This window comes from Gymnogyps californianus, chromosome 1 (assembly GCF_018139145.2).
Source record: "Gymnogyps californianus isolate 813 chromosome 1, ASM1813914v2, whole genome shotgun sequence".
NCBI classification, from domain to species: Eukaryota; Metazoa; Chordata; class Aves; order Accipitriformes; family Cathartidae; genus Gymnogyps; species Gymnogyps californianus.
In genome coordinates, this window is record NC_059471.1 from 129,906,884 (window position 1) to 129,934,846 (window position 27,963).

The 27,963-nt window shown below is 41.0% G+C and overlaps 1 protein-coding gene across 3 annotated transcripts in view; it reads right to left on the reverse strand.

Moving 5' to 3' along the window:
• Positions 1 to 27,963, reverse strand: part of GSK3B (glycogen synthase kinase 3 beta) — a 149,547-nt gene that overhangs the window by 51,282 nt on the left and 70,302 nt on the right. For all 3 annotated transcript variants that reach the window (XM_050909906.1, XM_050909914.1, XM_050909898.1), the window contains exons 3-4: positions 12,361 to 12,444; positions 677 to 787 (exon numbers count right to left, since the gene is read on the reverse strand). In XM_050909906.1, the coding sequence (XP_050765863.1) occupies positions 677 to 787; positions 12,361 to 12,444 (195 nt within the window). The remainder of the gene's footprint in view (positions 1 to 676; positions 788 to 12,360; positions 12,445 to 27,963) is intronic.

A 27,963-nucleotide genomic window follows, 5' to 3' on the forward strand; every position in this document is an offset into this window, starting at 1 on the left:
GTCACCACAACATATGAAATGGAACTGCGAGACAGATGGGTCCCACGTTTGACAAAAAAAAAATGAAATTTTATTCATTTTAACCACTTTGTAAAAGACAACAAGAGATGCAGACAACTTGAGTGAGGTTTTGAGGCTACAATGTGCATATACAAGCATTTTACCCCATGTAGCTCTTCAAGACAAGAGCCAATGAGCTCCAAGTGGGGACAAAAATATGCCTTTCATGCCCACCACAGAAGCACATGAACTCTTACTCATATGCCAGGAAAAGGGGAAGATAACAGATAAGAGAACATTATTCTTCCTGACATCCTCTTTCAGTTCCTGACCTTTGTACTGTTGTGTCTTCATCATCTCAGGAAACTGAAGCTGCTAATCTAGCTGGTGTCAGTCTCTATCTAAGCTGCTTCAAAAACAAAACACTCCCCCCCCACTCGGTCTCCCACACCCATTCCAAGATTTTTGTAAAGTGAGAAACTGGGAGTGCTTGCTTTAAGCCTCTATTCTTCCTTCGCCGTAACAAATAATCATTCTAACCTTTTTTTTTTTCCTTGCCTCAAGATGTACGTGCTCCTAAAAATTTCAGAAAACTAATTATGTCAGAAAAGAGGTATCCACAGAGTCTATTCCTATAATACCCTTCTTCATCTACCCACATCTATCAGTTACCTACCTTGACATAAATCATAGGGAGTGTCTGTTTGGCCCGACTATAATGTCTGGCAACTCTGTATACTGTTTCAGGAACATAGTCCAGCACCAAGTTGAGGTACACCTCATCTTTCTGAAAGAGAATAGAGAAGAAGGAAAAAAAAAAAATCAGCAATAGATTCGAATCATGAAGTACAATTAAAGCATTCAGAGAAGCCAACAGGATGAGAAAGCTGTGGACATTTTAAGTACACGTCTTTAGCTGGAGCGTGAACTGCCACCAAACTGTTTTTCCTTTAGGCTTTGCACTTGTGCACCAATACTTAAGTCAAACTTATGTTTAAGGTCATGTTAATTAATATGGTCTCCAACATAAGGCATTTTCTGATTATAAATGGGGACAAGGATATAATTGTTCTGCCCAGTCAATATTTTAATTAGGAGACATTTCAAGGTGACATCTGCATCATTATTTAAAGCAGTCTATTAATTTATTAGTCCCTTAGCCGCCAAAACCCAAGAAGTGCAAATTTAAAAGTCCCAAACTCAACCCCCAACAACTACACATCAAAAAAAAGTTTAGAAACCCTGCATTTTTTTAGAAATGTTTCTTTGATCTTACTGAATTCCTAACTATTAAGGGATTAATAATACATATTAACCATAGACAGTAAGCCAGTGTTAACATTTGTAACCATTCTGTTTACATGTATTTTGATGTCCCAGTTATCTCCAAATTAAACATATGAACTTATTCACGGCAAAACAGAACAAGCCCAAAAACAAAGACTCGAATATCGTTTTAATATCTAGGATCAGGTTAGAGGTCCGTGTGAATGTAACACAGAGAAACAACAAAAGTAGCTTTATAATAAGGTACTTTGTTACAGAATATATTAGCAAAGGAAAGAAGGAACAAAGAGGAATTAAACGACAAAGTACTATAATCACGTAGTGCCTAATTGTGGAACTGAGAATTTTCAGCTGCAAAACAGGTCTTAAAAAGACTTCTGATATTTTAATGCCGTCTTCTGTGCAAATCCTATCAGGACTGTGAATACATTTAATGTTGGGGGGTGGGTATAATTAACCATATCAACCTGAAAAATTATTTTTGAAAGCTAGGTGAATTATCCAGAAGTTACCTCTCCTGAGCTTGCTGTATTAACAGCTAGATCTTTCTATAGAGAAAGACAATACATAGAGACTTTACATGGATGGAAACAGTACAGAACTCCCAGGTCTTCAACCGGAGTCCCTTGTCAGCAGGTCCACTGGCTATGTATCGTAATACCCGAAAACAAACCTCATTTAGCTATAGCAATTTAATAATATTACTGTGACTTAACACATCACTTCAAGCAGGGAGTGTGGTGTGTTACTCTCACAGTGTTCTGTTTTTCTTCCCTGTCTCTGTCCTGCCTCAGCAAAGAGCAGCAGTCTCCAATGAGTAAAGAAATGGTACATGGTAACACACAGAGAAATACACACCTTGAACACACAATATGCAAAGAACTGCTGGTTTTGTGTGTTGTTAAAGACTCAAAATTCAAGATCTCTGCTCACCTTTATTTGACAATAAACGCTTGTATTTTCAGGACATTTTAATAGCTCTTACCAATACCTCCTAACAGGCCAAGTCACCTTGCAAGGCCCTGCCTACATCACTCTTCCCTACAAGAAGATGCTCTTTTTTAATATCGTTGCTTAAATGACAGTGGTAATAGCACCAGCACTAAGCAAATGCCAATGGCCCACTAACTTGTATCTGCTCTTATGGTACTTCTGCAACACAGACAAGGAGCAGCAGCCTCTGAAACCCTGCCTATGCTGGTGCCTCTCCCAGTGCCATCCCAGGAACTGGGTAACAACATGAAGGAAGCTGGGGACCAGGCTGGAGAACAAACTTTTTGAAATGGATGAGGAGGCAAAACTACCAGCAGTGCAGAGGAAATACCAGATGGCTCTGGAACTCCATGGATGCGCAACTGTATGCAAGAAAACGACGTACTTGTATTTTAGCACTTTCCCTTCTGCAACAAGGGAAGTTCTTCTTTCCCTAACTCTCACTTCAAGCCAACAAAAATCCACCACCACCTCTTCTTAAGGTCAGAGCTTTCAAGGCATTAATTATAAAATACAGAAAATAAATGTCCTGAAAAATTGAAGTTAACTTATACCTGGTAAGGCAGCCTGTACACCAGGAGAGAAAACAGTCTCATGAATATGAATTCTGTTTGATTCAGTGTAGATACAACCTGATGAATATGTTGAATGGTTGCCTCTTGGAGGATGGGAAAGTCTTATTGGTAAAAAGTCACTGCACAGAGTACTCTGTTACTGAGGTTGATTATTTTCACTCAAGGATTCACGTTCCACGTATCAAAAAGATTTACATGACAGATTAGAGACAGAAAAAAAAAATGAGTAGAAATGGAATTATAGTGATTTCATTATCCTCCCATAGTACAAGCAAAAGGAGACATGTAAAACAGTAATACATATGATCATTAAACCCTGTCTACGCTACTTCGCAACAGTGAGTTTTGAGAATTACAGAACTCTGTTTAGTTCATACCACCTTTGCTTCACTTTTCTCTCCTCCATTTTTGTTTTTATTTTATCCTGTTGTTATTTTGTTCTCTTGGAAATGGAACTAATTCAATGGCTTGACATGACACAAGCACAAAAAATCTCAAGGCACCTGAATTGTAGAGATGGAGGTTTTGCACTCAACCACCAATGCTTATGAGTTTTGATGCTATGCACACTACTTGAACAAACAATATGGGTTTTGCGTGGTATTGTTCCTGGGTAAACGCGTATCACACATTATCACCTAGAACATGAAGGCACACCAACACCTTTCCCCCAGCCAAAAAACAAGTTTTGATGTACCATTTGATGTACCCAGAACTTTAACATGTAACTATAAAGGCAAGGCTTATGATGCTGGCTATATAAGTAGCTGCATATTCCACTCCTACGACAAGCAACTGACACTTCAGAAGTGCTCCGAATGACTACTTTCATGAATTAAAGATGACTCAAGCGTTCTGACCTACCTCCTCCTGATGTCACCTGGCGCAAATCTGATAAACACTCAGAAAGAATACGGTTTTCAAGAGCCCTCCTCCTTCTCTGTGAGCATGAACTGGATGAAAATAACATCCAAGTTACCTGGATTCCCCTGAACAAGATTCAGGATGAGCTAGGAAGCAGTCATGGCCTGACAAGCTCTTGAGGATGATGTAACCTGGTTTGCCTACCTCACACATTCCTCCTAAACACCTATTTTTCCAGTGACCCAGATGTATTGCAGTAGGAAACAGGGTTAGCTCAAAGAGCTTGCCAAATGAGGGCAACTGCTTGAGGATCAAGTGGGAGGATCAAGGCTTATCTTTCCATTACAGGAAGCCTTTTTCAAACCTCACCACGTATTCCACACGGGACTTGTTTCCACACTGCTGTTTCAAAATTGCTGGGAACAAACCAAGGTAACCTAACCGTCAGGAGCACCTCTGAAACATCTATACATAGAACAGAAAAGTCCAGAGGAGACTGCATCATGTAAATGACGGAAAGCCAACACAAGATGTCATTAAATAACTCACTTCTCCTTACAGACCTTGGGATGGAATAGATTATTAGCTTTCCTCAGCAGGTCAAATGTTTATGTGCATCCATGTTCTCCTGTGCTTGCTGCTAAGGTTATGACCATATACTCTTTAAAATAAAAAAAGGGGGAGGGCAGGAAGCCAGATCCTGAAATACAGGATCAATGTATTTCATTAGGATTTTGACTTTAGCAATATGGCTTATGTATCTGCAATTGACTCAAATGTTAGAAGCTGCTTTTTGTCACTTGGCAGATAAATCCTCAGTTGACAAACACTGCTCCGAAATGAGCCACAGCAAAATAAACACCACCTTGCCGTTGAACCACTCTGCACCCCTCAAGAACCGACAATTCAGGCACCACTTCACTTTGGCTGGGAACACTACATACCAGTAAATACTAATACAGACTATGCCATAATAAGAGGCATGAGAAAGACTAGGCCACAAGAGCCAAAACATTCTAGCAACTCAATTTTTTTCTTTGTATCAGAATTTGGAGATAAAACAGGCTGCAAGTACAACTACTCTAGCACATGAGCATTACACATAACGTGGCTGAAGACTGAGCGAAATGGAAAACATTACCCTACTGACATAGGAAAGGCTGCATGGAGGTCTCAAACTCCACTTCTAAAACTCTTCTCTCCTTCAATCCACACAAGTAATCTGTTTTAAGCACCATCCAGCTGAGCTTAACTGTGGCCAATATAAAGCAACAGCTATTGAATTCGAAGATTCGCTCTTCTGGATTGTTCCTTGCAGGGAAGGTACAAATATTCCTTCTCTATGATCTTCCCCTGCCTCAACAAACCCCAAATTAATCCTGAGTGGTTGAAGGATTTAACTTGAAGTTGGAAAGCAAGAAAATAGATTTTAGCATTTCACATGGATTACGCCTTCTTTCAGAGTGTATTATTTAAGCACCAGAGTGTCAGCATGAGGTAAGAGATGCCCTTCACCCTGGCTCAGTCATCTAGATTTAGACAACATACAAGGTTCAAAGTCACAGTTTTTGCCCTAGATTCAAAAAAAAGGTTATTTTACTTTTTCTTAAAGCTACAACCAGCACGCACTTCACAGACCCTTATCAAGCACCATGACAGACCCACCTTCCTTCTCTTATCTTGAAGGCTGACACAGTACGTTAAAGATACAAAGACTTTGGACCCACTTTCAAGGACAAAGTGAGAATTTGCAGCCTTCCTACTCTAACTACTAAGTAGCCACAATACACTGGAAAAACTTGAAAATGCAAAAAATGTTGTAGCTGACCTTATTTGTATGAAGGAATGGTGACATCCAGTGGCCACGTGTGCCTGTTTTTACTTGCAGTTTACAACCACATGTATTTCAAAACAGCTGTGGCTGCCACTAAAGTAAAGGAACCGTAAGCCTAGACGTATAGCTGCAGTTTCACACAGGTAACTCCAGGGAGGTAAGAGCAGTTGAAGACTCGACTTCAATGTTCAGAAAGATACCAATACTTTCTATTAGTACTGCAAATGTTGGGCAAAATATGTCCTTTCCTATTCCCTCACTGTTCATGACTGAGTTTGAGAACTGAGATCTGTCCCAAGACTTCTGTTCCTATACTTACTCATCAAAACTTATCAAATTTGCCATAAGCTGGCAATAACTCTGTTGGAAGATGAAAATTAATAGATAGTGTTGGGATCATTGGGCTGTCCTGCATACCTTACCACGAAAACGAAAAGCAGAGTTTTTGGAGAACCACTGTTTTCTTGCCTGTACACTACCTTCCAGACTGAGTGGAAATTTCTGAATTGGGATATATCCATGACAGCAAACCAGGCAAGATAATACACAATAATGGTTCAAACTATACGCCTGACTCAGGACAAACAATACAAGCTGCTTTCCTAACGGCCTTCCAACACGGGAAGATGAGAGCAGTGGCTAGAGCTAGTAGAGGAGTGACTTGAACAAAAGAGCGACTAACCAGATGTACTGGATGGCTCACTGGTCTAGAGAGAAATCATGGAGCTTCCCATTTCCACTGCATGCATCTACCACATTGAGGATTTAGCCACTGCTGCCTACTCTGCTCTTGCAAAGCCCTACCACAAGCAGACAAAATTGCTATTTCTATTAACACAACCTACTCAAAACCAGAGACTGCTCGTAACTACAACTAAGGAAATTCCCAGCATGTTGCGCGCCCTAACAGCAGTAACTGATAATCATTATCTGATGACTGGTGCCCTTTTTGAAATGAGCTTGGCAGGCCTCAGGCAAGGACTAGAGAGATACCAACATCACAAAACTCCTCATAATTGGCATTAATTGCTCCTTTGTTGACAGCACAGCAGATCTGCCAAGGATTAAATGAATCGTCGTGACTAAATTCATCTCTAGTGATGGCCCTTCAGCACATTACTAGGCTAGTGCAAAACATTCACACAGGCTCTGTCAATTTGAAATTGGGCTCAAGGCTCTGTTAATTGAACTTTTTGTGCAAGAACTTTTTTTTTTTTTTTTAAACAAGTTCAGTTAAGAAATCAAATGGTTCAACTACAAGTACTCCATTTTAACAGGGAACAGAATGGATGGTCCTTACGGGAGGACCCATCTGAACACTCCTGCAAGAAAGGATGGTGATGTTCATGCCTCTTTGAAGGTGGAGGATATACCTCTTTCTAACAGGGATATGAACCTGGAGAAACACCAACTGTTCAGCAAAGCCCAAACTTGCAAATTAGCCAGTTGCTCACTTCTTCCAAATTTCTTCGTTGCAGTTTAATACACTGCTGCTGAAGCGCATGTGAGACAGTGCACAGCAGCTTATAGATGCAGGTCAGCATGTATCTCTTGCACAATTATTTTAAACCTCAGTCTAAGTCTATGGGAGTAAATTTCCATCCTGAGTCTGCCTGCACTTTTGGCTGCATGCCCTTACAGCTAAGGCTAAATAAGACTAGAAAGCAATTACAGCATGCAGAAGGGCCAGCTCAGCCTCCAAAACAGAGTCAGCATATTGCCTATTTGTGAACTCTCTGTGCTTCCATATATGCTTTGACTCCTCTGAATACCAAGCCACCTTAAAGAGGGGAAAAAAAAAAAAAGTTACATAACCAGGGATGCAATTACTCAACAAACACTGTATTTACTTTACTTTTATATGATTTGAAGCAGGAACAAATCTCTCCAGTGACTTCTCTTCGTCTTTTGGGCACAGATATGGATCAATCAGACTATTAAACACTCAAAAACATCCACACAAGAAAACCTGACAGTTATAAAATACCACAAAGAAAGATCTAAACCAGAAATAGAGAGAGAAAAAAAAAATGGGGATTCGGAACTCACTTCAGGTTTTACACAGCTGAGTAATTTTACTCAGCAGCCACTGATTTAAGAAGTTAGGTTGTGCTATAAAACATCGGGCAATACTCTCAGCAAAGAAGCCAGAGGGATTATTCGGTATGTCCATGTCTGCCCTCCCTTGGAGCACGGCTCAACAGGTTCTCAACAGAATTAGGCTAAAAAGGGACAGGCAGCAAGACCATCTCCCCCTGCTTCAGTAAACCAACAACTATATTTATATATCATGCTAAATGCAAAGCAGTCCCTGAAATTAAGGAAAAGTAGCAAAAATCAAACCAGAAATTTATGCCTTCCTAATATGGTCTGATCTCCCAGTGGCAAGCTGACAGGCAAACCAGGCATCTCGTTCAAGACCTTATCCTAAGGCAGAATATCAAAACTATCAAACACAGCAGAGTTAGCTAGCCCTATAACCCTGCCCTTTTTCTCCAAGGATTACCTAGAAAACCACAAATCACAGAAATACGGCATGGAAAAGACTTGGACTACTTCCACCAAGAGAATCTTCCATACACAACTCAGCCCATTATTTGGTTGTTCTTCCTTCCCCTCTGGTTCATTCCACCAGTTATAATTACATGTTTTGGACTACTGAAAAGCACATTACAGCTATGAAAGTCAGTGCCCTGCTATCAGGTATCTCATACAGCCTCAGAAAAAAAAAAAAAGAAATCAGAATCTACTCTGGCAAATTCATTAAGGAAGAGTCTTTTGAAAGAACTGGGTTATCCAACAGTTCTGTAAACTTACAAAAAGAAAGAACTGAGGAGGAAATAGTTTATAGAAGGAACCTGAATGCCAAGCCTGTCAACTGTCATATTAATATATATTACGTGCTCTCTTTGAGCTCTTTTACACTATAAATCATCAGTCAAACATGATTAATATGTAGTCAGTACTCAGAACAACTAATATATATATACACACAAAGGTATAAATATATGTGTGTGCATGCATGTTTGTGCATATATATACACACACACCTATATAGGGTATACCTATATAAAGGCAATGCAAATTCAAAGATGCTCAGACAAGAGGGAGTCACCCAGTCGCAGAAAACAAGGGAGAAGAAATGAGTCAAAGCCATGTTTGATACAAGATTTCCATGCTGCTAAGGCTGGATTGCTTTTGGCAAAAGCAGGAAGGAAGTTTAAGCAAATGGGAGACATAAAAAGGAGAGTTCATCACACAGAAAAAGAAGAGATACAGAGCTCAAACACTTCAACCTGTTCCACGGATAGCTCCTAGAAAAAGCTAAGAGAAAGCTCCAAATCTCTACAAACTAGCTACAACTTCGATGCAGCTAAGGAATAGTCTTACCAGCAAGTGTTATTCAGAATTGTTCTTCTATCTGATGCTATTTTCTGTTGTTTCCAGTTTTCTAATCAAGAATTAAACCCCCTGTTTTGCTAGTTTTAAGGTTGCCCAGTTTTAAGGTTGCCCAGTGCCTAAAAATGCCTAGTGATTAAAATGAACTAAAGTGGCTATTAGGTGCATAGCTTTCAAAGAGTGCCAGTCTGACTGGATTTGGAGAAATCCTTTGAGGTACCTCTAAATCGAGACAGATTTAAGCTTCTCAGATATTGGCCAAAAAACAAAGAAAGGAAAGTCTCTGGGCTTAGAGACACTGGTGTCAAGCACCAGGGAAGGAGGGAGAAGTCCAAGGAACAGTCCAGCTGGAACAAACAGGTGGAGTGATCACAGCGGCATGAAAACCTTTATGCAATAGAAAATTTTGATACCCATATATCAAGCAAAGTTCATTGGTGAACTATTTCATTAAAGGGATCAGCAGTATAATGGTTACCTCTGAAATTTTCCCATCACTGCTAGACTTGAGTTAATTAGCATAAACACAGATTAATGGCAGTGGACTGTTAAGTTCTTCACGAAGACAGACAACAATTGCAAGCCCTGCTCATCACTATGCTATCGCACTTTCTGCTATACATTCCTTGGATATTTACATTACTCTTCCCATTGGACTTGGCTTCAAGAATCACTTTATATAAAGCTCTGGGTACCTAGCATCTAAATCTGCAACTGCTTCCTACATGTCCTTCCTGCTTACCAGTGGGACCTTACACTTTTCTCCCTTTTCCCCTGCTCTCCAAAGAGCCAACTTGATTATGAGGGTAACAGGAAGGAAAAGATGTTATTGCTTCCCAAACTGACAAAAACATGAGAAGAAACATTATTCTTCCTTCCCAGATGAGCTTCAGGACACCAACTTGCTGCTCTCTACAGCTTTTCCCAAACATCAACCAACAAACGCATACACAGTTATCTTCATATGCTGCCACCTACATGGAAATACTTGCAAGCCAATTATATATCATTTTGCATTGAACTGCAAAGAGATCTTGCAATCTGAACTGCAACATTACGCTGCTGATGTTCTGCTGGGTGCACCTTTGCCTAGGGACTGGTTCACATTTGTCCCATTTTGCAACAGGGTAGCAGTGGAAATCTCAAAGGCACAGAGCAGAGGCATGAAAAGAGAAGAGCAGAAAGTAATCATAGAATCATAGAATGGTTTGGGTTGGAAGGGACCTTAAAGACCACCTGGTTCCAACCCTCCTGCCATGGGCAGGGACACCTTCCACTAGACTAGGTTGCTCAAAGTCCCATCCAACCTGGCCTTGAATGCTTCCCAGGAGGGGGCATCCACTGCCTCTCTGGGCAACCTGTTCTAGTGCCTCACCACCCTCACAGTGAAGAACTTCTTCCTTACATCTACTCTAAATCTACTCTCTTTCAGTTTAAAGCCATTACCTCTTGTCCTATGACTACATGCCCTTGTAAAAAGTCCTTCTCCAGCTTTCTTGTAGGCTCCCTTTACATACTGGAAGGATGTGAAATGGAATAATGAGAAAGAAAACTTCTCACTGAAGCATTAAGATTTGCTGGTCATGCATAGAGACTGCATTTTTAAAAACAAACCTAGTGTCGCCAAGAATCAGCCACATGGAGTTGAAACAGCAATGTAGAAAACCCAGTCTCAAGCTCAACATCAAGTTAAAGATTTCCAAAAGAGTTTTACTCAAGTTACTGTTACACAAAGGCTCCTAGAACAGTGTTCTGAGAAGTTTTAGCACTTCCACTGTTTGCAGGAGGCTTCTGAAAGCCATTAGATAAGGCAGTTGTCTTCTGCTTGTGTCACAAAATTCTACTTCACTCTAGCCAAGTTACAAGCTGGTTAAAAAAGCAAATAAAAAACCCCAAAACTAAGCCCTCCTTCACAGTATTTCCCTTCTTGTACTCATGCTGCTCGAGGAAATTCTGGTTATATGCTAAATGAGCACAATACAGTTTAAAAAACTACACTGCACTACCAACAAAACAGCAACAGCCATGTAACACTGGAAATGCTTGCTATCACTAGGCAAGGGGAAGGAAGGAAGGGGAAGGGCTGATCCAAAAAAATAGTAAAAAAATTAAATCACATTTCTCCTTGATTCCTGCAAAGTGGTTTTGCAAGCTTTCCATAAGCACAGGCAAGGCACAGGGCCAGGTCCCCCGCAGGCACCTCTCAGAGAGGTAACAACAGAGCTCCTCCAATTATCCCTCTGTGCACTGTACAAGACTGCAGCGACCTGCCACCAACAACTTATCCTGGAGATGTCAGCTCCTTCTCTAGCTCCAAAGACCATGAAGTAAGTGGGTTGCTTCTCCCATTCTGTCGACCCACTTCGTGGCAACAGCAATTAATAGCCTTCCAGTAGCTATGAGCTCTCTTATACAGTCCTTTACAGCATTGCGGACATGTGTACCAGCATCTGAAAACAACTAAGGATGTAACCTACTTTTAAAAAAATGAAAAATTATAACAATTCCATAAACTATTATATAATTTATAGAAATATTTATCACTATACATAAAAAGATCAGAGAAAGTTCAGAAGGTCATCTAGCCCATTTCCCCACCTCACAGCTTACATTAACTCTCACATGGTCCAGAAAGACTTTTTTTTTTTTTTTTTACTTCATGGATGACCCTGCATAAGGTTGGACCCGATGCCATCTTGAGATCCACTTCATCCTAAATTCTCCTGTGATTCTTAAAATGCTGATACATACATAGACAAGGAAGCTGTTATAACTCCACATTAAAACAAAACCTTGTAACCCCTTTTTAAAAAACCCAAGCAACTTTTATACTTAGACTGAAAGAAAACATAAATGGCAGTGTCTGCTTCTTGAGATTTATTAAATCTAGCTATTTCCTCCTTCTTCTGGAGCATAAGCATTCCGACAAATGCTACAATCACGTGATCATACATTATTCTTTCCTCTGGGCTTTGAAACTCAGCCTGTGTATGGAACAGACGCACAAAGAAGGGGGACAGAAGCATACAGAGACTAGGTCTGGGAAAAGTCACATAAGTGCTTTAAATCTACAGTGCTTAACACTAAACCCTAGAAAACATATCTGCACATATGGAAAGGTAGTGCTAGAACGTGCAAATGAAACACGGCTGTGCTCCACTAAATTAAAAAAAGAGGCAGTGCGTATCCAAACCTGTTATGCTATTGTTATGCTATACTAATAACACTACTCCTCATGGACCACACACTTCCATACTGAAAAAGATCTGCTCCAACATGATCTGTTGGGCACTACTATAGCATTTTCTCAATGTCTACTATCTTCACACTCCTGTCTCTAGAAATTCAAACAGGTCAGTTATACCCCAGATGGTTACCATGAGGCATTGCCTTGTTTTTCATTCTTACCTTCTCTCCACTAGAGTAGAAGAAATAACGCAATCGGACAATGTTACAATGATCCAACTTTCTCATAATCTGGAGCTCTCGGTTCTGAAACAAGAGAAAAGCAAACAATTAGAAAAACTCCTTTCTCACAAAGTTAGACTACTGTAATGAACACCTTAATATACAGATACAGGAGCTGACAAAACTAAGGAACCAAAGAACAACTACAGTTGGAAAGAGGCAACAGCTTTCACACATTTATTAGTCTTTCTTCCAATCACTTTATCACTAAGAATATCGACATCTTTGAGTACATTTTCCCTCTAAAATAAAGGTCCACAAATCCATCACAAAATCCAAGAATAACTAACTTACATTACCAAAGTTTCAGTGGTAAAAGGCAAGAAGACCTTACCTTTCCATTTTTATTTTCTGGTCTTACAATAATACAATATATCAGCCAGAATGGTTGGAAGCCTATCCCCCTTGAATACTGTAAAAATAATGTAAGCAATATAAAAGCAAACATAACATTTCCACCTCCAGGCCTGCCCTCCAGGCCTGCCCTCCTCCACAGTGCAAAAGAGGTTCGTGATGGAAGATCATTTCCTGTACCATTCTCTTTGTAATACCAACAAAAAGCACCTGAAATTGAGCGGGCAACTCAGTTCCCACTTTTGTTCAACCAAGGTTTAACCAGGTTTAGGCAGACAGAATAACAGTGTTATTTTCCCATATTATATCAGCCTGAAAAAGCCGTTAAAATAAAATCAGTTCATTACATGCATGATAAACTGGGGACTTTACTGCAATATCCACTGTAACTGAGCCCTAAACAAATGAGGGATCTTACAGCCTAACAGATAAAAATGAGTGAAATGTTGAATTGCAGGTATGAATAAAAACAAGCAAGTAAAATTAGCACAGCTATATTTGCGATACTTCATTCCACAGCTGTTGCTACAATACTCCTTTCTCCTATGGTGACATTTACACATCAGTGGTTTTTGCTCCTCAATTACTATAAAATCTGCAGCTTCAAAAATAGAAGGTATTCCAATTTTTACTTGGATCACAGGGTTGCTAATCATGCATCCTAACTAGCTAGGACCAATACACTAGACTAATACACTGGTCCTACTAGGATCAGTAACTCTAGCCAACTTGAGGAATATTTGGGAAGAAAATTCTTTAGCCACCACACATTTTCATACTCAAATGCACAAAGCTAACACCTACTTTGTGCGATGCTGCTATTGAAATAAGGATTTCATATTCTGTGTATCAGAGGGTCACGTATGGTCCCTAGCACTACAATTAAAGCTTAAGGATCTCCGCGAGAACCACTCAGAGCTTCTAATGTGAACATGGCTACGAACTCCGCTTTTAATTCCTCTAAGCCATGTGGCCTTAAAAAAAAAGAGGTGTTAGACAGGATGCAGTATCATTAATCCTATCACCCCTGCCACTCGCTGACTGAAAAAATACTTCAGTATTAGCCAACTCTTTACAAACATGAGTGACATCTCACACAATTATCAGCTGGCAATTATCCAGCTAGTAGTTAAGGAGAAAGTAAGTCCTTCCCTGAGCCTGCCCAGCTTCTGAACAGATTAAAGCCTAAGTCCGTTAGGTGCACACCAAGACAGGCCTATTCCATCCTGAAGGATGAAGAGAGAAAGGAAGAGAAAGCAGGGAGAGACCTTTGAGGGTTTCATGTATCTCCTGAAATCCCATGGAGTGAATTTGTGAAAGAGGAATACAGGCTTCATCACATAACCTCATCAACACACCTCACATCTCACAGAGAAAAGTGTTCCCCTGGTAGGAGCAGGACCTCAAATAGTCTCCACTTATTCATTCTTTATTAAATGCTATCAAAAAGAAGGAAATTTTGAGAGTCATGGCTGGGGTTCCTGTGATGCATGACAGTTCAGACTTCAGACCAACAGAAAGATCTCATCCTCTCGTCTTGTCCGAACCGCACGCCACTGCTGGCTCAGTGATGTCTCCCTGGACCTTACAACCTGGGGCAGATTTCAACTAGTGAGCTGAAGTAGGGATGGCTCTAGATCCCATTGGTCACTGAAACACCAGTTATGACAAGAGATTAATTTCTCCAGTTGGCTTTTACAGCGCTTAACAGTGTTACTACAGGACTGAACCTAACACCGCAAGGTCCAGCACCTCAACCAAATTCCACCAGCAACTCATAGCACAGCGTAAGGCATGTAATTTCTTCTTCTCTTTCTCCCATTGGCTGTGAGATGGGAATAACACCTTTTATCTCATGGAATTACTGGAAGAAACATGAATACACTAAGCATTAATGTGCAAATATTACTTTGGCAATATCTCTACTAGCTCCTTAAAATACCCATATATACTCTAATTCAGGTTATCGTTTCATGTTCTTTAGATAGTATGTATATGCTGATTGGATACACTGGAAAAAAAAAAATCAGCAGAAGTTATTCTAACGCTAGGCTGAAGTTATATTTATACTCTGGTATCTCATCCTAGCCCAAGCACAGTCTGTGCCCACTTTGATGCCTTCCACTCTGATCCATCTCCTTCGGCTCTCATCCTGACCATCTGCTGCAGCTGCACAAATAGTGCTTCAAGAGGTGCTAATATCAGGGATAACTCATAAACCAGTTACACAGTAACCTATATCTCACATCCTATGACTAGACAGAAGGAAACAAATTTAAACTGTCATCTTAGTCAAATAGTCACCTCAGCCATCTTAAAACCAAGCTGACTTCTAATCACCACTCCCTGGTGGAGTTAAAACTGGAAATATTCGAACAGTTGCAAAGCTCAAATTGGATGTGGCAGGGGAACAGCTGCTGATGTTCATGTAACAGACTGATGCTTTAAAGAATTCATTTTTTGTCAGATGAATACTTCAAGCAGTCTCACTTTACCACGTATTTCCCCGTATACATCTTAAATAAATAACATCCTTTTCACATTATAATGTGGGCTATTAATTACCAGTGCACAAATGCATGGGGTGGGGGATGGGGGGGGTGGTGGTGGAAATCAGATTATAAGCAGGGAACCTTTAGTGAAGTGACAGATGTCCTACACCAAGTACAAGAGAGAAAAAGCATGTCTAAATATAATGCAAACTAAAACCATTTAAAAACATGCTGATGAGAAAGGCTGACAGTGCATGATCAAAATACAGGATGGATGAAAACATAAAGCTTGTGCTTATCCTTAACTTATCATTTTTGTCTTCCAAGAGACATGGATGTAAAGTCAAAGACTCAAAGAAGAAGTTATTCTTCTTTCCCGTTCTCCCATCCATTCACATGAAGAGAAGGGTTTAGTTTTCTTACTGAATGAGAGTACCAGGCCTGGTAAGCACCGAAGAAAGCAATACCCTTCATTGCCAGCCTCACCACAAGAGAGGACCCAGCAGACTTCTGTTCACACCAAAACGCAGAGCTCCTGCAGCACACGTTCCTTCGAGAAGCTGCAAACCAACGGGACTACGAACAGATTACTCAGCAAATTTCTGTTGCAGTTTGATTTCTTTATCTAAAATAGATTTCTTTATCCAGAAGGCAAGGGGCTGCTGACACACAACTCCAGAAGACTGCTTTACAACCAGTGCATTTGAACCCTTCACTAACTACTGAAGCAAACCCAATGTGACAAAACCCTGTTCATCACTTCTGAAGACAACTTTCCTAGCCCAGACTGCTTGTATCTGTTCATTATATTGAAGAAATCTGGTTGCTCATCAAGGTTAAAGATTTGGTTAAAGATTGCCAAGACCACATCAGATTTATAACTTCAAAGCATAGCCAATAAAGCTCATGCATGAAGACTCATGCCTTCTCTCCAAAGTTACAACCCCAATTCCTCATAGCTATGCTAATGCTGCAGTTGATATAAAACCACCAAAGCAAGATCATTTCTGCCTCACTACTGTAATCTGCTATTACAGATCAGGATAACCATCGCCCCACCACACACACACACTCCCTTCCCTCCCCATCCAGAGATTTCTAGAGCTATGCCAGTTTGCATTCATCACCCCTAACCTGGATCGTTGCCTTCCCGCCCCCCCCCCCCCCCCCCCCCTTTACAGCAGGGGATAAAATGACTGGATCGTCACAGATGATGCCTTATGGACTTGCAACTTCCTGAACTGAACCAGAGCAAATGAAGGTGGAAGGTTTTGTACAGCTCATGTCAGCACGACATTATCAATATATACCCAATGAAGTGTAGAAATATCACCTGGATCCAGTTCAAAAGAGAATTCCTCAGATTTTCCTTAGCTAAAGGGCACGTGGGGTTTTGTTGGTTTTTTTTTTTTTCTTCTTCTACCTCTTTAAAGTCTCAACAAGGTTCTTTGAGGATTACATTCAAAGCAGATGAAACAGGAGAAATTATAAATTTGCATTTTTGCCTTGTGTCACACCAAAGACATGACCTGGTTCTTGCAAATGGATAAGATTGTGTACATCTTGTCCTTTTAAAAGAGGATATCTTTCTGATGGAAAGGTAGGATAAGCTACCAATCTATTTCAACAAGCAACTTCAGCATCAGTCTTCTTGCTTAAATCAAGTAAGGCCAGCAACTAAAGTTAATTATCATTTTTGTACTTTTTGAACTAATTTTTATTCTTCTTAGGGTAATACCTTCAAAGGCTGAAGCTCAGTATCTCGTGTTCTTCTATCAGGTTGGAAAAACAGAAAATGGAGGGTAATTGTCCCATGAACTCTGGCATTATAGAGGGATGGAAGCAGCACAGACAGATGCAAATTTCTCAGTATACACAATCCTCCTCCTCTTGCACATATCTTGTTTACAGTTTCCTCCTTTCTCCTGCTTCCATCATAATCTTCTCCATTCTACCACATTTCTTGTTCTTCAGTAAAGGTTCTCCCACAGTGAAGAGCTGGAGCAGGGAGCCATGGGCAAAGCTGGGGAAGAAACTAGTTTCCAGCAGGAGGCATGAAGGCAGTGATGAAGCAGCAGGGCTTGCTTTTTTCCCCCGTTTCTTTCCACTTGAACAGCCTGAATGACTAGTCACCTCCACTCAACTTCACCCGCTGCACTGCTGAGCCTGCCCAGAGAACAGGCTCAGGCTGAGACCTTGAGAGATTTAAAGCATTTTCATACAAAACGAAGAAGCCTCTTTAATCTGACCACCTCCCACCACAAGAAAAAGGACGGACTCCAAGCACAAGGCAGCAGGCGCGTGCTGACAAAGGTCTTTCAATGTGATCCTAGACAGCGATGCTCGATGCCTTGCAGAGACAGCTGCTTGCACAACATTTGAACCATACCTCCTAGACTCAGCTTCGTAAAACGTACCGAGACAAAACACTCCAGAACACAGAGGAAGCCACTGTACTCACCATAAGCTGCCTGTGGTACAGAAATAGCACCTGACAGGTTACCAAGGGGTAGTGGGATCACCAAGATCAGCATATTTTCACTAATATCATTACTAAAGCTCCAATCCTAGTATGTCTGGTTTATCCTAAGCTTAGTGGGACAGACTGCAAAACAAAAACTGTACGATGTCTCCTCTAAAAATTCCTGAAGCTGCCTGACTCACTCCTCCAAAGGTGGATTTCAAACACCATCAATCGCAAGCCTACTTTTAACACTGTCTTGCTGTCAGCAAAAGTATTACAGAAATTATTCTATGGCTCACACAACTAACTGCCTTTCACAAATATATGATAATTCAGGCATTTTACAGAGTAAAGGCTAATTCCTACATTCTTCTGTATTTGCCCTAAGCTACCACTGAAATAAATCAGTGCTTGGAGGAAAAAGAAGTGCAAAAGGGGCTTAACTACAGAAGCCTGGGCTTGGAATCTGCCCATGCCAGTCATCAATAGCTAGCTACCCATGACAAGTCCGTTTTGTAGGCAAGCAATTGCAAGCAGAGATAAAAGTCAACAGGGATCACAGTTTTCCTCATTTACATTTGAGGCACGGATTAAGACAAAGCCCCAGTCTCCCTCTCCTGCCAGTCATGGCATATTTCCAACACCAGAAGATCTAAGTTGGGAAGGTCTCCATTTTTAGCACACCTGTTATTCTCAAACTCATACAATCACGACCTTTAATCCAGAAATAAAGGACAATACCAACAAACAAATACTATTTATTAAATATCTGTATCTATGACATGCCAAGAGCTGTAATGCCACAACAACCACCACCCAGTTAGTGCTGGTCCATTGATAACTGTTAAATACTTGCAGCCCAGCAGGCCTAACGCACAGGTCAAAGTCCAGATATCATGTCCTGCTCCAACCTCTACCAATGTGTAACACATCAATGTGCACAGAAGCAGCTTTGAGGGTTAACATTTGTAAAAGCACTTGGACTTCTATCATCCAAAAAGTCCTAGAGACATAGATAAAATACTAATATATTGTTAACATTCAGGGCTTCCCTAAGAAAAAAAACAAACAACAAACAAATCAGTGATAGCCATCAGCAGTTTACGGTACAAATATAAAATTGCTGCTTTAAATAATTGCACCCCCCACCCCTTCCTGCCTGCCATTCATAGGAATCCGAACCCTCATACAAGGGAAAACTCAAATGCTAAGTGCCCATACAACATGAGAATAATGAGTTCATGTGCACTGTGCCACGCAAGCGGGATGAGCAGAGGAAGCTGACAGGGGGTCCAAGATACAGAATGCTTGTGCATACATTTCTGTGCAACCTGGTGAATTGCACTTGCATCATGCTCTGTTTTACTACATAACTAAAAGCAATGCAAAGGCTCCAAACCCAGCTTCATTTCACTACCAAGTTCCACAATGCTGCCAAACTTGCCACTATTTGTCCTCATGTAAAAATCTGATAATTAAGATCCTGAAGCAACAAAATGATGGAGACACACAGCAGGGTTGCACTGCAAAGTGTTTCTGAAATGCTGGCCTGTGAACACCCAGAAAGAGTCAGAGGCGCAAAACGTGTGCGTCAGCTGTATTCTAGCCAAAATTTATTAGTGAGCACAGCGACCTTCAGCCCTGGCACGAGTACAGATCAGGCCAAAAAGCATTGGCTCCAAACGCAGCAGCAGGCAGGACCTGCCTGAAGAGGCCAGCGGGCAGAGCGTGCTGGGCTGGAGCTGGGGCCAGGACAGGGCAAGCCAAAGGCACAGGGTTCAGGCAAGCGTAGGTGGGGCCACCAGCGCACTCCCAACCTGCGAACCCATGATTTATTACAGCTCGATTGAAATTAAAGAGTGGACAGGGGCAGCAAGAGGAAAAAACGTGCTTGAAACTAAAGCTCTAGAATAATGAGTGAAGCAAAAAGTCACACAGCCACCGCAAATTTGGGCTAGACTTCATTAACCCCTTAAGAACTAGACAGATTTGAACCCCAACCATGCAGTACTGGGTGAAAATCTGAGATATCAACATACACCTTGTTTCCACCCTGTTAATTCTTTTTATTGTGTTACTGCCCCCAATAAACTCAGGCATTACATCTCTTCTCGCGAAAGGACCACGTGCTTTGAACTTCCTAACTCTTCCCCTAAGCAGTCAGCAATGGCAAGTGCCATATTATGTCATCTCCAGCCTGCTCTTGCCAATGCAGGACACAGTCCCTAAGCAGAAAACTTGAGCTTCATACAGCTATTACACATAGTTTCCTGTAACTGGAGACAGAAATGGCTTATTTGTGTTCTTAAGAGAACACACAACAAGCCTCAATCTCTTGGGAGAACAGAAGAAAAATTCTGACTCTTCTTTAATTTCCTCCCTGTATCTCAGCAGTTAATCGAAGAGTGGAAGCCAAATTCTTCGTTAGCTCATCGCTGCCTCTTTGAATGGAAGCGGAGTTTGAGAGCCTCTCAGAGACTTAATACCATCTCTAAATTCCTGCCAGCTCAGGAAGCTCGAGACTAAACTTGGAACACAAATTGATTTCCAGCATCATGTCACTTCTAGACCACAACCTGAAATTCACTTAATCATTTTCAAGTGGTTGTTTCAAATATTGTGAGCTGACGAACAGCTCAGTTCTACATTTCATTTCTACAGCATCTACTGTGCTCTGCCAGTGGCGAGTCCAGATGCAGCAGGAATTAGAGTGCACCCAAGACAAAAGTTACAAAAACAGAACTAGGTCTGAAACCCAGAGAGATGGTTCAAGTCCATTATAGCATTGAAATGAAGTGCAGGAAGGAGAATAACTGAAAGGAAAAGTATTTTCTAAAAGACAGCCCTATGCTTTCAGAGATAATAGGCATTCTTTTTCAGTGGTAGCACAGAGGATCTCTGTTGAAAAACTCTTACAGTAAAAACCATTTTCCTTTCATAGAACCAGCAGACAGATTTTTCCTCATGCTTTGATTTTTAACTCTTCAACTAGGAAGAAGAAAGTAGGTATAAGACTGCCTATAATATCAGTCCTCAGGGAGTCTGCAACATCCATAGAAACTTACACCTGCAATCACAACCGGAACAGGTCGCAATTAATCTATTAATCAAATAAGTTCCAATCTCCCACGGGCATAAGACATTTGCTGGGTTGCTAATCACTATGTTATTAAACATTAATGAAATGCTTTATTACTCTTGGCCTTCTCTTCTTACATATGATGCAGCAGATGTTTCATGCAGACAGATTCCAAAGCACTCGCAAAACAAAAATAATTTCTCCTCACCCTCCAAAAAAAAATTACTTCTTTATTTATGGAACAGGTAAGTGCTGCCTCCAATGTTTATTCTTCCTTTGTCTCAGGAGTATTGCTACATGACATGAAGATTTCTGATGCTAGAATTCATTAGGGGCTTTAATTTCAATCCAAATGAAAATTTCTGACTCCCTAAGACCTTAGAGGAAACATCCAAATTAGAAGGACACAAGAAAGGGAAACGACAGGTGAAGACTGAGCAGGGAACAAAGGGGGAGTGGAACTGGCAAGTGGAATTAGCTGCCTGCAGATGATTATTTGCCAAGCAGAATTAAATCTTCCAGAAGTACGAGTCTTAATAATGAGCTCCCAGATGACCAAGCTTTTAAAAGGTTAAGCATTCCCCGCTGAATTCAGAGGGAGACTGGGCAGCTCCTCCTCTGGGGGTGGGGGAATGGGAGAGGAAATTGGCTCAACTCCAGCAGTGAAGTTAAAATAGGGACTTAACACTCCTTACCTTATGCACATGTACAATAAGCCCTTCTCCCCGAATTCCTGGTGGGTTCCCCACTCCCTGGTTTGGTAAGTTTGTCATGAGCAAATATCAGCATTCATTAGTTACCAGTATAATTTAAAACCATTACATGTGAATATCAGGTCTGAGGTAAGCCTAAAATAATAAATATCCTACCAAATTTCAGATGATAGCCACACATGTATAAGAACATTTCAACACTCATTCTTCATAGTTTTATATATAAAAACAATTCAAGCTTCCCCAAACACGTATCTTCATATTAAAAGGCAGCAGCACATTCTTTCGGTAGCTGCAAAATAATTTCACCAGTTGACCTTTACTAGATACAAGAAATCTATCATACACTCGAAAGGGAAAGCCAGCTATGTCAAAGTACAAATCTACTATAAGCTACTAGAAGAGTTAGTGTTCAAGTTTGATAAAACAGGTTATCAGACTTCTTGCTTGACGTATTTTTCCTTAGTCAGCATTAGTACTTTTCGAACACTGTCCCATTTTTCAAGAAATCATTTCCTTAGGCCAAAGGGTGTCACAGCACTGAAATGAAAAGATGAGGAAATCTTTACATTCACTTGTAGCCTCAACTGCCCCAAAAGAAAGAGTACAGAGAAGACGACTAAGTCTTACTAACATTTGCACAGCAAAGAGCATTTTTTATGACAAATTTTAAGAGCAGAGACACAGCACTATGGTTAGATTCACCACTTAGTCACACTAAAAAGTAATAGGGATCTCCAAAAGAAAGAAAGGAGCAGAGAGAAATTATTTCATGTGTCGGGTTAGCACCATAAATTTAAAGTGGCACACGTTAACCACTTTTCAAAAGGCTACACTACCACCTCAAGGACTTCCAATGACAGTTTCCCAAGGACCAGGTCCAGCTGGACCAACACAGGGCAGGGGGAACCTAACTCCCATGAAGCCCAGTCCTTCTTCCCCCAGTATCTGCAAAGATCTAGGAATGTTATCGACTCAGTTGCTCCCTTTTCTGACTGGGATAAGACAGCTCTGAATTTAAGCCTACCCCAGGGTAAGTGTCACAACCAATGTCTTAGGAATATGTTGCAATGAGAGTCAGCCTCCAGGCCCTGATTCATGAGCACTCGCAGGGCAGATGTAGCCCTCCACACCCAGCTGCCCACCCCACCCTTCTCCTCCTGGGTGCTGCTGTCCCTGCAGCTAGGACACCTGGGTGGCTCATCAGACACCACCTGATTCACCAGCTTGCCATCCAAAGCACAGAGCTTACCAGGAATCAAGTTCAACACATACCTTTTGCAACCTAGTGTATTTGTTCAAGAGCTGATCCACAGCTGCTTTGAAGTTTTTGCTGCAGGGGCAGCAAGTGCAATAGCCGTCCAATCTGCCACTGCCCACAAGTCCTCTTTCTTCAGCTCTTTCAAGCATCCACTCACTGGCCTCACTGTCAGATATCTGGGCACAACTACAGAGTTGATGCTAGACCAGCAAGTTTTCAAGAAAGGAAGAACAAAAAGCTGAAGTTATAGCTGGGAACTTGGGCAGTAGTGACACTGCCACTGTATAAGAGAGGGGTAGCTTTGGGAGCATCCTGGCTTCCACCTTGCTTCCAGAATAAAATGAGAATGTGCACATAACCCTGTAGCAAGTAAACAGAAGGAGAACTGGTGAAACCAAGGGACTGAGGGAACAAAGATGACCTGGTCAGACCAATCATTGTGGCACCACATCACCCAACAGTTCAACAGCAGCCATCACCAGACGCTTCCAAGGAAGGCTCAAAAAAGCTTAGTTCCTAGTCATCTGGGACCCTAAAACCTGAAGACATGGACGTGGACTGAACTTGTAAACAATTTTCAAAAGTGCATTTGTAAAACATAAGAGACTCAATGACTTTGTGACACTGTGTGCAAGTCAACCACATAAATTATGTCGGAAAGCGTTTCCTACATCACCTACCACCTTTTCAATGGACTACACATTCTTTTGTGTTTAACATGCAGTACTAGAGGAGATTCTCATAAGGTAACTTCAATAAATATCCACTGTTACTAGTGGTGCAAGTTGCAAAACCTTTCACTGACCTTGCCATATACTTTCCACTACAAGATCTTATTTTCCATAGTTTAAGGAGGTCTCCCACTGCATACATCACGCAGAACAGACATGCTGTGGGGATGACCTGGAGTTGAGCAATGAAAGGAGATTTGGTTTTAGGACCCTTGCCTCATTTGTTACAAAAGGGAAAAGCTCTGCAGTGGATAAGGTGAGGAACTGTAGAAACGGCAGGAATGGTCTTCTCTCAGTCATAGCACTTTATAACACTGTATTGTGAAAAATAGACTTGAATCTACCACTAGTACATAGAATAACCCACATTAACAGGTTTATCCAGGAAGCCGTTACATCTGTTTTACTCTGCCCAGCTCAGTATTCTGAAGTACTGAATGATCAAACACATATAAGAGATCAATAGGACCACTGATGTTCACACCTGTCAAAAAGCCAAAATTGGCCTCTTCTGTCCTATATCCACTACATAAACAGATGGCAAAAAAATTCCCAATGTCTGCACTTTAGAAGTCACATCAGGAGATAGAATGTGAGATAACCAAGACAGACAGGGCACCTGTCCTGGCCCAAAGTATCTTGCAAACACCACCAGCAGTCAGATGAGATTGGCTTGTCCAGGCAAACCAAGAGTCCCCTGCATGCTAGCTTATTTCTCACCAGTTGCCCTGCTTGTCCTCCCTGAGCGTGAAGTTTTATTTGCACCAAATTCAAACTATGCACAATCACGCAGAAAACGTGCCGTTTTGACCAGATGGAAGAAGCTGTTAAGTATTTCTCCTCTGTGTTCAAAAAGCTAGATACATTTAGAGGTACAAGGAACATGAAAATTGGTGACATCCAGCTGCCAAACAAGCTAGGCCCATCGTTACCCCCAGATTAAGTTTCTAAAGGACCCTGACTAAGCCCATGAAAAAATTACCAAGTATCTCTTCAACACTTGGTAGCTTCCAGTGAAATCAAAAGCCTTTTAAGGACTGTTACACCACCTTCAAGATCACAATGCTCCACAAGGGAGGAACAGTGATGCACTCCACAGGGAAGCCCTCGCTGTCATAGCAGTGTTAAGGTATACCTTTGACAAAATTTATTCACAAAAATAGTTTAGTTTGAAAGACTAAACACAAAGGTTTTAAACCACCAACCTACTGCTACCTAAAGCAATGAGGATAATCACAAATAAGAGTTTCCACTGTTAAAAAAAAAGCTTTTTTCAAGACTTTAATTCTCGGCTTGATACGTTCTCTTTCCTGCCCTGATATTGAAGGGTATGAAAACCAGCAAATCCTATCTCTTCCCATCATTTGCTTGGTTTTTGAGAAACATACATTAGAACAACCAAGGCATTAACATTTAGAATAGTAACAGCAAAATTTAGTTTATACCCCCTTGAAGCAAACAAGACCTACCTCTCACCTTTATCAAACATAGAACCCTTCGCTGGACTAGAATTTAGGGCCTACCTTGTTTTGCAGCACCTCTTAAAACTAGGGATTAGGCGTTATTTAATACTTCCATGAGAAACCACAGCAAAGGCACTGAATTCAGTTTCAATCAGCACCTCCCATGAGTTACCTGTCTATGGCAAGTCTTCACCAGATACAGAAAACACTGTGCGGCTTTCCTAAGCAGTACAGCACTAAAGAGGATGCTCACAAGTTTCAACATTTTCCTAAAAACCAGCTGCCTTCAAAATCAGCCTAAAACACCTAACCCTGTGAAGTGATGGAACCTGCACAAGACCATCTCTCCTTATATTCTCCTCCTCAGCTCAGGAGTATTACAGCTTCATTCAATAGCCAGAGATAATCAAGCAGGGCTGCTGCACAGGAAGGCAAACCCAGTGGATCAAAGCATGTGTGAATCAAGATGGGTTCTAGCCTTTTTCTGAGAAGCTGAATTTTTTCCTGTGTGGGCGGGGGGGGGAGGGGGGGGGGGGGGGCTTAAAGACAAGTTAAATACAGGTGCTCTACTAGCCATTTCTGTACAGAATGCTTGCTATTGCCACTTTTATGAGCTTGAAAAACTAAACTTGCTCCATGATGTTTTATGTGTATTCCTCCTGAACATTTGAAAATACAATTCTGAACTTTTTCTCTTCACATTGAAAAAACTTACAGAATTGACCCCCCAAAAAATTACTACAAGCCAATGGAAATGTAACTGGTCTCAATATCCCTTTAAGGTTTTGTTTTATTATATTTCATGGACTATTTATAATTATGTATTTTAGAAGTAGGGAAGCAAGATACAAAACCTGTTATCCCAATAAGCAATAATTTAATCCAGTTTTAAGCAACTGAAGGTATCTTGTACTTCACAGTACCTTATGTCATAGGACCTGCAGTTGCTAAAAGTTGGTGCTCAAGAAAGAGCAGGCTATAAGAGAGTCTCCGGTTATCAGAAATGAAGAGACCAAGGATCGAATGCCAGCAGCTTCATCTCTCTAACTACCCAGAGTTAGTCTCTGCAGATCAAGATCAGCATTCACAGGAGCAAGGTTTGCAATATTGCTCTTTGTAGCCAGAGCAGACACAGCTTTTGGCAGGCAAGTTCTCAGGATAGCCCCTACTGACAGGAGCATTAAGCAGCAACAAACTCACTGAAAATGCAAAGATATAGTATCAACTGCCTCATATTTCCACAGGATTGTGCCTTCTGAGTTGAATTCATTTCCTCACCCCACCCCTGACCAGTGAACAATGCTTTTTCACATTTCGTTGAAATCAAACTCTATGCAAAGGGTGCTGAGATCCTTTTGCATTCAAAATCCCTACAGCGTGAAATAATGAAGAGTTACGTCCTGCTGAGGACATGGTACTGCCTGCTTATGTAGGCAAGACAGTATTGCTCCCTACACATTCTAGTGTGTACTGCACATAAGGTTAGGTTAAGACAGAGCCACCGTATCTTGAGCTATATTTACTTTCAGGAAAATTTAATTCAAATAAATTTTAAAGGTGAATCAGTTAAAACTTCCAACAGTGTTTAGCTGGACACCTGAATTCAGAAGGGTCTCAGACGAATTTAATTCCCTTTGAAAGCCCATTATCTACTCAAGAAGTGACCTATAGATTCATTATCCACAAGCAGATCCATGCAGACAAGCCAGTATGACAGGATGCCACAGCTCAGTGCTCCACCAGGAAGGGACTTTCTACTACCACCTGCACACAGCGCTGTGCATTTGCGCTGGTACAGGCTGTTCCCACTAGCAAGGTGGACCCTTTCCAAGAGATACTCATCAGGTTAGCTCCAAACAAGAGTCCTTGCACTGTTTATCCTTCCTGCTAATTGATGGCCTTCGTGCTGCCACAGAAATTTCTCAATGAGCACACTGACTCTCTTATGCCTCCAACACTCCAGGCAACCCTCAACATGCCCTAGTTTTTCTATGTCTCATACTACTTTCTTGTCCTACTAGATCTGTTAGCCCTATGTGAAAGTAGATAACCTTTATGCCTGTTACGCACAGTTACAGAAGCAGAGCTATTGCCTATCAGGAAATCTATTATATTATCTGCAAACCATGTCCTTTTTCGCCCTTTCCCAAGTTATGTTGACTTTTCGGAAAAAAAAAAAAAAAATAGAATTATGCATTGTACCAAGTTCTTGACTATTTGTTCTGGCTCTTCAAACACTGACTCCAATCACCTACTGTGGTTTCCAGCACACTGGGGAAAGGGCATTTCTATTTCATATGCTCTCATGATGCTGCTTTTGCAGGTATCTAAATGACAAGTGAATAGTGTTAATAACCCCAGTGTAATCAAGGAAGCCCCAGGTCTCACAGACAGGCAATTCTAGTACAGGTTACTGATGTTGCACTAACAGAAGAATCTAACCTAGAAAGAAAATAGCACTATTTTTTTAAAAAACTACAGAGCTTCTAATATAATTGCCTCAACTAAAAATTTCAGCTCTTACCACCTTCTAATTTTATAACTCAGAATTGCTCACTATTTATGAAGTATGTTCAGCAGAGCACCACAAAGAAAAACAGTAAGTATTTATCCTTATTTTTAGGAATTCTTCAGAAATCTGTGCTCACCTCAGATCTCCTGCTCTACATCCTGCTACTCCCTGTCAGATGTCATCTGAAATGTGCTCACACAGTTGCTCAACATCAGAAAGCAAAGCAAGTGCATCTGTGTAATACACTGAATTGAATCTTCCTAATGTTCCCTAGCCCATGAACTACATTTTGGAGCAGAAAACGCCAAAGTGCTCATTTCCACACTTGCACACTTACTACTAATTCCCATGTTAGTCAGTAACAAATCTTTTTAAAGTTTCCTCCATTATTTACCAGTAAAACCAAACTTTTCCACTAAGGTGCCTTACTGGTTTCACACAGGCAATGTGAACATCCACTATGAACTTTTACTT